Genomic DNA, 12082 nt, shown 5'->3' with positions numbered 1-12082 from the left:
ATGGTTAATCGGATTAACTGCCTGGGAGAGGAACTTTAAGATGGCATGAAGTTTTTGAATTAATAGCCCTATAACACTTTCCAGAAAGGAGTTCTTGGAAAGGGCAGTTTGCAGGTTGGGTAGAGTCTGCAATGATTTTCCTCCCCACTTCTTTGTCCTGTACACAAACAAGTCCTGTGGTGATTGGAAATTGTAGCCAATGACCTTTTCTGCTGACCTGACAGTTCATTGTAGTTTTCGTATATTGTGAGAGGATATTGCACGAAACCAGTCGGTAATTAAAACAGACAGTATCACACTCAGGTACACCTGAATGTTAATTACAAATATCTAATCAATCAATCACGTGGTAGCAACTCTGTATAAAAGCATTAAGACATGGTCAAGAGCTTCTGTTGTTCAGATGTATGGAGGGCTATGGTCCATGTGCAGGTTGATGGGACTAGGCAGAATAATAGTTTGGCATGGACTAAATGGACCAAAGGGCCTGTTTCGGTGCTGTTGTATTCTATGACTATGTATCAATTTGCTGTGCATGTTCCATACTCTGGAAACCAAGTTGCTGATTTAATTTGTGATCACAGTTTAATTTTCCTCTTCTAGAAGCCATTTAAGTTTGCTCTTGGTCCTGCTTTTGGTGATTCTTTGCAATGCTATTCAACCAGCCAGACTGAACGTGATCAAAGTCCAGCTTGGGGAGACAGAAGAGACCGCAGATTCTGGAACCGTAGTAGCAAACAATCTGCTGGAAGAGGTGAACCAGTTGGGTAACATCTATGCCCTGATCCAGGATTTTGACCCGAAATGTCAACAATTTCTTCCCCCTCCAGATGCTGCTCATTCCGCTGAGTTTCACCAGCAGATTGTATGTTGCTCCAGTCTAGGGAAAGTAAGGGATAATAAAGTGTGTAAATGATTACTCCAGAAAGATGGAAATATTTCACCAAAATATAAATATTTCTTTTTTAATCCATCTTAAAGCACTTTCAATATTTGATAGGATTCAATGAGGTGTCCCCCCCCCAACCTACTCATGATTGTAAACTCGAGTGCAAGCCCAGAGCCATCAAATATTCCTCATGTGTTAACTCTTCCATTCCCAGGACCATTCTCGTGAACCCCTCTGGACTCTCCCCAGTGCCATCCTTTCTTTGATAAGGAACCCAAAGCTGCTCACAATACTCCAAGTGTGGTCTGACTAATGTCAGCTCTCCATCCCCTTCCTTTATTTAATCAAGCTCTCATTTTATAATAAAATCTAGAACATTAATAAACAATCTCTAGAGGAGGGAAAACTTGTTATCAGATGTCCCTTTGTCATCGCAAACAACAGGAATTCTGCAGATGCTGGAAATTCAAGCAACACACATCAAAGTTGCTGGTGAATGCAGCAGGCCAGGCAGGATCTCTAGGAAGAGGTACAGTCTCTGGAGACAGCTTATCCACTGATGTCTACTATAAGCCTACTGACTCTCACAGCTATCTGGACTATTCCTCTTCTCACCCTGTCTCTTGCAAAAACGCCATCCCCTTCTCGCAATTCCTCCATCTCCGCTGCATCTGCTCTCAGGATGAGGCTTTTCATTCCAGGATGAGGGAGATGTCCTCCTTTTTTAAAGAAAGGGGCTTCCCTTCCTCCACTATCAACTCTGCTCTCAAATGCATCTCCCCCATTTCACGCACATCTGCTCTCACTCCATCCTCCCGCCACCCCACTAGGAATACGGTTCCCCTTGTCCTCACCTACCACCCCACCAGCCTCCAGGTCCAACATATTATTCTCCGTAACTTCCGCCACCTCCAATGGGATCCCACCACTAAGCACATCTTTCCCTCCCCCCCCCTCTGCTTTCTGCAGGGATCGCTCCCTATGCGACTCCCTTGTCCATTCGTCCCCCCCATCCCTCCCCACTGATCTCCCTCCTGGCACTTATCCTTGTAAGCGGAACAAGTGCTACATATGCCCTTACACTTCCTCCCTTACCACCATTCAGGGCCCCAGACAGTCCTTCCAGGTGAGGCGACACTTCACCTGTGAGTCGGCTGGGGTGATATACTGCGTCCAGTGCTCCCGATGTGGCCTTCTATATATTGGCGAGACCCGACACAGACTGGGAGACCGCTTTGCTGAGCACCTACGCTCTGTCCGCCAGAGAAAGCAGGATCTCCCAGTGGCCACACATTTTAATTCCTTATCCCATTCCCATTCTAACATGTCTATCCACGGCCTCCTCTACAGTAAAGATGAAGCCACGCTCAGGTTGGAGGAACAACACCTTATATTCCATCTGGGTAGCCTCCAACCTGATGGCATGAACATCGACTTCTCCAACTTCCACTAATGCCCCACCTCCCCCTCGTACCCCATCCGTTATTTATTTTTATGCACACATTCTTTCTCTCACTCTCCTTTTTCTCCCTCTGTCCCTCTGACTATACCCCTTGCTCATCCTCTGGGTTCCCCCTCCCCTTGTCTTTCTCCCCGGACCTCCTGTCCCATGATCCTCTCGTATCCCCTTTTGCCTATCAACTGTCCAGCTCTTGGCTCCATCCCTCCCCCTCCTGTCTTCTCCTATCATTTTGGATCTCCCCCTCCCCCTCCCACTTTCAAATCTCTTACTCACTCTTCCTTCAGTTCGTCCTGACGAAGGGTCTCGGTCCGAAACGTCGACTGTACCTCTTCCTAGAGATGCTGTCTGGCCTGCTGCGTTCACCAGCAACTTTGATGTGTGTCCCTTTGTCATGTTGGTTCTCAGTGTCATATTTATCATTAAGTAGGTAACCTTCAGGACCTGAAGTTTCTGGTTGCATTAGTGGCTTGGAAAGCAATTGGGAATGAAAGCCATTTAAATGTTTGTTGGATTGGCCTGTTAAATTGACAGCAGGTATAAGTTTGTCTTTTGTGTATCCTTAAATAAGCTCAGTTAACTTATACTCCTGTCCCTAATAAAGTGGCTAGTGAGTGTGTGTTTATGGTCTTAAGCTGCTGTAGGCTATCAGCTTCAAGGTTCAATGTGATGTTTGTTCAGAGATGCTCTTCTGCACACTACTGTTGTAACGTGTGGTTATTTGGGTTACTGTCACTTTACTGACAACCAGAACCGGTCTGACCATTCTCCTGAAGCCTTCCTCATTAACAAGGGGTTTTCACCCACAGAACCGTCACTCGCTGGATCTTTTTGCTTTTCTCTTTATTCTCTGTAAACATTAGAGAAAAATCCCAGAAGTTTCTGAGATACTCAAACCACCCTGTCTGGCACCAACAATGATTCCATGGTCAAAGTCACTTAGATTATATTTCTTTCCCCATTCTGATGTTGGCTGTGAACAACAAATGAACCTCCTACTTGCTTTTATGCAGTGAGTTGCAGTCACATGATTGGCTGATTAGCTATTTGCATTAATGAGCAGGTGTACTTGATTAAGTGGCCAAAGTATATATTTATTTTATTTTATTTAATGATATAGGCCCTTCCTGTCCTTTGACCCACACTGTCCCACAACCCCACAACCCCAGTTAACCCTAATCTAATCATGGGATAATGTTGTATGTGTGTCTTCAGGCTCCTGTACCACCTTGTCGATAGCAGTAATGATAAGAGAACATGTCCTGGGTGGTGGAGGTCCTTATGGAGGCACTGCCTACTGAAGATGTCGTTGATGGTGGGGAGGCTAGCACCCATGATGGAGCTGGCTGAGCCTATAGCACTCTGCACTTTTTTACAGTACCGTGCGTTAGCCCCTCCATACCAGATGGTGATGCAACCAGTTAGAATGGTTTCTACAGTACATCTTTAGAGCTTTCTAGGGTCTATGGTGACATACCAGATCTCCTTAAACTTCTAATGAAATACAGCTGCTGGCATGCCTTCTTCTGGGAATCTACCTCTAGGTTCCTACACCTGCCAACTTCGGTGCCAGATTACCAAATTACATATTTTATATGTAATTTGTTTTAATGTTTTTAATCGTCACTTTAGTTTCTGTATCTTTTTAATGGAGTAAATGTTTAAGGATATTTACAGCAATGATTGTCGTTTTAACTCTGCATGGAAATCAGAACCATTTAAAACAGCCTTAAAATGTCCCCAACAATTATTAGAACTTGGCTTCAATCCAAGTCTTGAAAAAACAGTCAGGTCATTCTTGGTTATGCCCTCTGAGCCTAGTCACTATGAGGTCTGGTTGCCTTGCCTTGTTGACTGACTTCCAGGGTTGAGCTTTCTGTTCTCCATACATGGTAGGCAATTGCAGGCATGGGCATGTGCCGTGATTCTGCTTAAGAAGTCAAATTCGACATTTTTTAATGTCTTATGGCTTCAATTTAATCCAAGATGGTGGTGCACCCAGTTGTAGTGGCCACTCTGGGTCTAACAAAAGGGGTGATTGTTTGTCTTATATGTCCTTCTTATAATTGCAAGACCCTACTGGACAATAAGACTGTTGTTTATGCACTCTATGTCAACTTGTACATCTACAAAATACTTTTATTAATCTGTTAAAATTATTGTGTTAGTATTATTTTATGTGCTGAATGTGATGTATGTAGTGCCTTGGTCACTGAGGAACACTGTTTTGTTTAGCTGTATACATGTGTATGGTTGAATGATAGTATCTTGAACTTCAAACTGATATCATAAGTAATATGTTAAAGAAAGGACTAATAAGTAAACCTGTTGTGGTATCTATATTTTTAGCTATCGGATACAGGTTTGCAACCATTTCCCTATCCATTGGTGGCATTCAAGGATAGCACTTCCTTACTGCCAAATCCTGATGAGAAGGAAGGCGAAAACCAGCCTGCGCCACCTATAGGAATCACCATCAAGCTCCCTCCGAGGGCATTATTTTTTGAACAACCCAAGCCTGCTAGATGGGATGCAAAAGGTATTGTATTTATTCAGACTTATTTAAACATCAAAATACTGGGGAGGCTAGGAAGCGAAAGGCTAAAGTCTCAACCATCCCATTACAGAAGTCTAATCGTTACTAGTAAATGAAAATTAATAAAAAACAGCAAGCTCTAGAAATCTAAAATTTAAAAAAATGATCGAAACACTCAGCAGGTCAAGCAGCATATATAGAAGGAGAAACAGTGGTGTTTTCCTCATTCTACAAATGCAGCCTGATGTACTGAGTGTATTAAGCAATTTCTATTTTTATTCTGAGTTCATATTGGTGTTTGGGCTGTATTAGAGATCATAGTTCATAGGAGAAAACAGTCCTCTTTTAAATGTTTTGTGCTATACAGTATTTCTCACAAGTTTATTAAATTTATTGTATTCACTGTCTTTGGAAATTGGTCCTGTGGGGCTCTCAGGAGTAAAGGCAATCTCTGTTATGGAATTTTGGATAATGGAGATTCCATAAGACCATAAGGCTCAGGGCCAGAATTAGGCCATTCAGCCAATTCAGTCTGCTCTGTCATTCCATCACGGCTGATTTGTTATCCCTCTCAACTCCATTCTTCTGCTTTCTTCAAGAACTATAAACATCAATTTAAATATACCTCGTGACTTGACTTCCACAGATTCATCACCCTCTGGCTTAAGAAGTTACTTCTCATCTCTATTCTAAAGAAATGTTCTTGTATTCTGAGGTCGTGCCCTCTGGTCTTAGGTCACAGAGTCATAGAAAAGTACAGCACAGAAACAGGCCCTTCAGCCCATATAGTCCATGTCAAAATATTTAAACTGCCCAGTCCCATCAACCTGCACCTGGACCATAGCCCTTCATACCTCAGCCCTGCTATCCATGCACCTATCCAAACTTCTCTTAAACTTTGAAATTGAGCTCATATGCACTACTTGCGCTGGCAGCTCATTCCACACTCTCACCACCCTCTCAGTGAAGAAGATTCCACTCATGTTCCTATAAAAATTGTACCTTTCATCCTTAACCCATGACCTCTAGTTGTAGTCCCTCTCACCTCAGCAGAAAAACCTGCTCGCATTTATCCTATCTGTACCCCTCATAATTTTGTATACCTCTATCAAATTTCCCCTCGATCTTCTACGTTCCAAGGAATAAAGACCTAACCTATTTATTCTTTCCTTATAATTCAGGTCCTCCAGACCCAGCAACATCATTGTAAATTTTCTCTGTACTCTTTCAAACTTATTTACATCTTTCCTGCAGGTTAGTGACCAAAACTGCACACAATACTTCAAATTAGGCCTCAGCAATGTCTTATACAACTTCACCATAACATCCCATCTCCTGTATTCAATAGTTTGATGTATGAAGGCCAATATGCCAAAAGCTTTTTTTTACAACCCTGTCTACTTGTGACTCCACTTTCTGTGAATTATGGACTTGTATTCCCAGATACCTTCGTTCCACATCACTATTCAGTGCCCTGCTGTTTACTGTTTAAGACCTACCCTGGTTGGTCCGACCAAAGTGCAACACCCTGCACTTGTCTGCATTAAATTCCACCTGCCATTTATCAGCCTATTTTCCAACTAGTCCAGGTCCCGCTGCAATCTCTGATAGTCTTCCTCGCTTTTCATTACTCTCCCAATCGTGGTGTCATCTGCAGACTTGCTGATCTAGTTAACCACATTATCAACCAAGTCATTGATACAGCGGACAAACAACAATGGACGCAGCCCGGATCCCTGCAGCACTCCACTAACCACAGGCCTCCAGTCAGAGACGCAACCATCTACTACCACACAATGGCTTCTCCCACAAAGCCAATGTTTAATTAAATTTAATACCTCATCTTGAATGCAAAGTGACTGAACCTCCCATGCAGGACCTTGTCAAAGGTTTGCTAAAGTCCATGCCGACAACATCCACTGCCTTGGCTTCATCAACTTTCCTGGTAACTTCCTCAGACAACTCCGTAAGATTGGTTAGACATGACCTATCGCGCACAAAGCTATGCTGACTATCCCTAATCAGTCCCTGTCTCTTCAAATACTCATAGATTGGGTCCCTTAGAATACTTTTTAATAGCTTTTCCACTTCTGATGTCAGACTCACCAACCTATAATTTCCTAGTTTATTTTTAGAGTCTTTCATAAATGGTGAAACATTAGTTATCCTCAAATCCTCCAGTATCTCACCTGTTGCTAAGGATGATTTAAATATCTCTGCTAAGGCCCCTGTAGGTTCACTCAGTATAAGAGAAATACTCTCCACATCCAGTCTTTCTAGGCCTTTCAATATTTGACTTCCCCCTCATTCTTCTAAACTCCATTGAGTGAAGATCCAGAGCCAACAAACGCTCTTCATATATTAATCCTTTCATTCCTGGGATCATTGTCATAACCTCCTCTGGACCTTCTCCAATGCCAGGACATCTCTTCTTAAATAAGGGGCCTTTGACAGCTCACAATATTCCAAGTGTGGTCTGACCAATCTCTTATAAAGCCTCAGCATTACATCTTGCTTTTATGTTGTAGTCCTCTCAAAATGAATGCTAACCATGCATTTGCCTTCCTTACCACTGACTCAACCTGCATGTTAACCTTTAGGGAATCCTGCATGAGGACTCCTTCTACAGACGCCCTGCTTCCTCAACACTACCTACCTCTCACCTATCTTTGTATCATCAACAAACTTGGCTACAAAGCCATCAATTCCATCATCCAACGCATTGACATATAACATGAATAGAAGCGGAACACCACTAGTCACTGTCAGCCAACCAGAAAAGTCTCCCCTCAACTTTTTGCCTCCACCCAGTCAGCCAATCTTCTATCCAGGCTAATATCTCTCCATGGGCTCTTACCTTGTTTAGCAGCTTCATGTGCGGCACCTTGTCAAAGGCTTCTGAAGATCCAGGTAAACATCATTTACTGACTCCTTTGTCTATTCTAGAGGGCTCATTCACAAGATGCTCTAAAAAGGCATTCTACAAATTCCTTCACTTGGGATCCAGCACCAACTTAATTTTTTCAACCTACCCTGCATATTGAAATCCACTCTGATTATCACATTCACCCCTACTGAATTCACAAATCACCACCCAAAAATTTGAGATACAGAATAAAACTCCTTCTCAGAGAATTTGTGTGGGAAATAGCAAATTTTTTTTGCTACTTCCCACATAATGCAAAATGTATTTTTTCAACTTGTGTTTCTTAATGCATGCACTCATAAGACAGATTTGCATTACAGAAAAAATCATGGTAACGGCCATTTTCAAGGAACACAACCCTGTTGTAATGTGTTAGTTATTAGTATGCTGAAATAAGCAATGCCCCCTTCATTAATTAGTATTTCCATTACATCTAGTCCCTGGGGCTAACAGAGTCAGCTAGTAGAGGTTGACAAGACTAATGAAAAGCATTAGAACAGTTTTCTTTCTTTTCAAATCTTTTTATTATTATATTATTCAAAAAAATACACGAGTGCATCAAAGTAACAACACTTACAATGTCTCAAGGAAAAAAAACATTATCTTAAAGATTGGAAAATTTTGTGATAATAAAAAAGCCCTACTGAGCAGAAAAAGTAGAAAAAAAACCCATTAGGTGTACAACCCCGGAGCCATGCGTCACATAAAAGCTTCTAAAAATAAACATCAAATCGCCAGCAATAAAGAAAAATATACCAAAAAATTTACAATTAGATCGTGGAGAAAATCTATCAATTATCTCAAATGATAATAACCAGCAAATGAGCCCCATCTTTTCTCAAAATCAAATAAAGGTTCAAAGGTATGACTTCTAATTTTCTCCAAGCTAAGACTTAGCATCACTTGAGAGAACCATTGTGCCATAGTAGGAGCTGATATATCCTTCCACTTCAACAAAATGGCCCTTCCAGCTATCAATGTAACAAATGCAATAACATGTTGGTCAGACACAGAAATACCATGGACATTTTGAGGAATTATTCCAGTTAATTTGTTAGGTTGTAGATTAATTTTAAGTGCTTTAGAAATTGTCGAAAAAACTGACTTCCAGAACTGTTCCAGTATAGAACAAGACCATAACATATGTGTCAGTGTAGCTATCTCAGAACAGTTTTCAAAGATGCACCAAGTTCAGATGGAGTATGTGTGATTGGAATTGATTTTCCTGTTGACACCTGTTCTGTGGTACATAGAGTACACCACTGTAATGAGGATGATATAATAAACACACTAATGAATAATTCTAAATTCAGTACACAGAAATGTGATACTTTGGCATGACCTTTTCTGATTGGCTTGATTATTTTAATGATATATATGTATAAAACAAGAAAGAATCGGAACTATAAACTAACCATTGAGTGAATTTTGAGTACCAGCCAGGTGTGAGCATCGACAGGCATTTTGTTGAAAATTTCCATTTTATTCTGGATTCTTGATTTTAAGATATAAATTTGCAATATGGGAATCATGCTGATGGAACAAACAAATTGAAATTTAATAATATTGGAACAAAAATGTGATGAAGCATTAGTTAGCAGAGTGTATGGGTGCTTGAAATCTAAAATAAAAACAAAATAATCTCAGAAAACACTGGAATTACTCAGCAGTTCAGGCACAATCTGTAGAAAGAGTAACAAGATTAGTGATTCAGGTGGAGACTTGTCAAAGTTTCCTTTCCCAGTTCTGACAAAGGGTCTTTGACCTGAAACATTAACTTGTTTTCATTTTCCATTTATATTCCCTGACCCACATTTTATGTTTTTCTACATTTTATGTTTTATTTGGTGTCTTTTTAATGGCTGATTGCTCCAGCATGACTTCTCCCGATTCTGCATACTGCATTTTATCTTTGTTTCTTGAAGTCCAACCAGAGGGGAGTATCTCTGTACTGAACAATGGTACGTAGATCATTAAAGCACAGTTCAGACCCTTCTGCTCATGATGTCATGTCAGCCTTTTAACCTACTCTAAGATCAATCCCTCCTATACAGCCTTCCATTTTTCTGTCATCCGTGTGGCCACCTAAGAGTTTCTTTACTGTCCCTAATATATCTGCCTCTACCACCACCTCTGATAGGACGTTCTGCACACCCGCCACTCTCTGTGTAAACAGCATACCTCTGTTATCGCTCCCTATACTTTCCTCCAATCACCTTAAAATTATGCCCGCACATAATAGCCATTTCTGCCCTGGGAAAAAGTCCTTGGCTATCCCACTTGATCTATGCCTCTTATCATCTTGTACACCTCGTATCTCCCTTTGCTCCAAAGAGAAAAGCCCTAGCTTGATCAACTTCTCCTCATAAGACATGCTCTCTAATCTAGGAAGCATCCTAGTAAATCTCCTCTACATCCTCTCTAATGCTTCCATGCCCTATTGCTTCTGATTTTCCTGGTTTTTATGTTCATGTGGCTACTTCTCTCTTGATCTAGCCTGCAGAATGCTCAGAGTATATACCTCACTGCCTGGCCTTTACAGAGCCGTTTCTGCAGGATGCTCTCTGCTTGACCAGCTGAATAAGAACTGGCAAGTGGGATAAAGGAAAGTATGAGACTGATTAAAAAAGAGAGTGATTCTCTTCTGTCTTGGAACTTCAGCTTTCTACCATATTTAGATGATGGAACAGAAATCTATATGTTAAAATTTGCTAAGTTCAGGTTAAGTTTTACAGTAAATTATATAAATGAGAGCTAGAAATGATCTTACAATAATCTTACAGATGGAGTTCTGAAAAATAATTGAAACATTGTATTAATGGTGAAGAGCTTAGAACTGTGGAGGAGCATAGAAATGTAATGCATGCAGCTATAAAACTCACTAAAAGTAGTATGGCTACGTAAAATATTTAGAAAATCAAAATGGATCTCACAAATGCTGGAACACAAAGGGGTAGTAGTTATTGTTACGGACCCCGTAACTGGGTTGCCAAATCAGCAGAAATGGAACACTCGTTGGAGTCTGTGATTACTAGGAACTAATAAAGTTCTATTAAAGAAATAAGTAATACAGTACACAACCGCAAGGATATAAATGTAACAGGTTAGCAATGATAGTATACACATATACACAGAAATAGGATAACACGAATCAACCAAGCTCTATCGCAGTCTAGGGGTAAAATGATCAGTCTTAAGGTGAAGCAGAGTTCAGTTCAGTCTAGTGCAGTTCGAAGTAATCGCTGTTGTTGTACCGTTGGAGAGAGAGAGAGGGGGAGAGTGAGAGATGCAGTTGGTTTCAGGCAAACCTTTCGATGCCTTCTGATCCAGCTGTGGTCACTGACTGTGACCCCCCCGTTCCGGATGCGACCGTTCTTCCGTGGTGAACCCGGCACCCAGGCAAGGGCGGACACACACCAGGTTCCCACTGATTGTACCTTCACACCCTGTGAGCATCTGACCGATTCCCGTGAACCGGTCCTCCAAACTCCCACCAACTTGTGGGGCACACTGCTCTTTACAGGGTCTCGTGGCGTGTGTGTCGTGCCTTAGCAAACCCGCTATTTTTATCCCTCTGATGGGGTATCACCTGTCCATCAAACTTCAAACAGTTCAGGTTCAAAGCAAACGGTCGAAGCAAGCAGCTGAGAAGAAGGGAGTGAAGAAATCGGGTAGAAAAAGTCATTTTTTTTTAAACACTGCTCGGGGAGAAGGGTCTGCACTGCGCAGGCGTGTGACGTAACGCGCCAAGGTTTAAAAGCAGACCATCATATACAGCGGCCATCATTGTAGTGGCCATCGTCAGAGTGGACTGAGTCAGAGTGGGATGGCTTTGGCTCAACAGGCTTCGGCGAGAACAGGCAGAGGCCAGGGTAGGTTCCGGTAAGTTTTTTGTTCAGATTGTTTAGAGTAGAGAGAATGCCAGGCAGGATGTTGGGATGCTCCTCTTGCAGGATGTAGGAAGTCAGGGAGCCCTCCGGTGTCCCTGACAACGACACCTGCAAGAAGTGCATCCAGCTGCAGCTCCTAACAAACCGCGTTAAGGAACTGGAGCAGGAGCTGGATGACCTGCGGATCATTCGGGAGAATGAGGAGATTATAGATCGTAGCTACAGGGAGGTAGTTACGCCAAAGGAGCAGAGGACAGCAAATTAGGTCACTGTCAGGCGAGGGAAGAGGAAAGGACAAGCAGAGCAGGGTTCCCCTGTGGCCATTCCCCTCAACAACAAGTATACCGCATTGGATACTGTTGGGGGGGATGACTTACCTGGG

The 12082-nt window shown here is 42.0% G+C and overlaps 1 protein-coding gene across 3 annotated transcripts in view; it reads left to right on the top strand.

Annotated features, from left to right (window-relative positions):
- Window positions 1-12082, top strand: part of dnai7 (dynein axonemal intermediate chain 7) — a 112161-nt gene that overhangs the window by 57897 nt on the left and 42182 nt on the right. For 2 of the 3 annotated variants that reach the window (XM_072241615.1, XM_072241617.1), the window contains exon 11: window positions 4698-4887. The exons of the other annotated variant lie outside the window; for it this stretch is intronic. In XM_072241615.1, coding sequence (XP_072097716.1) covers window positions 4698-4887 — 190 coding nt within the window. The remainder of the gene's footprint in view (window positions 1-4697; window positions 4888-12082) is intronic. 3 annotated transcript variants of the gene reach the window in all.

Source organism: Mobula birostris, chromosome 23 (assembly GCF_030028105.1).
Source record: "Mobula birostris isolate sMobBir1 chromosome 23, sMobBir1.hap1, whole genome shotgun sequence".
Lineage (NCBI taxonomy): Eukaryota > Metazoa > Chordata > Chondrichthyes > Myliobatiformes > Myliobatidae > Mobula > Mobula birostris.
Note: the sequence above shows the minus strand (reverse complement) of the source record. Positions and strands in the feature narration are given on the sequence as shown.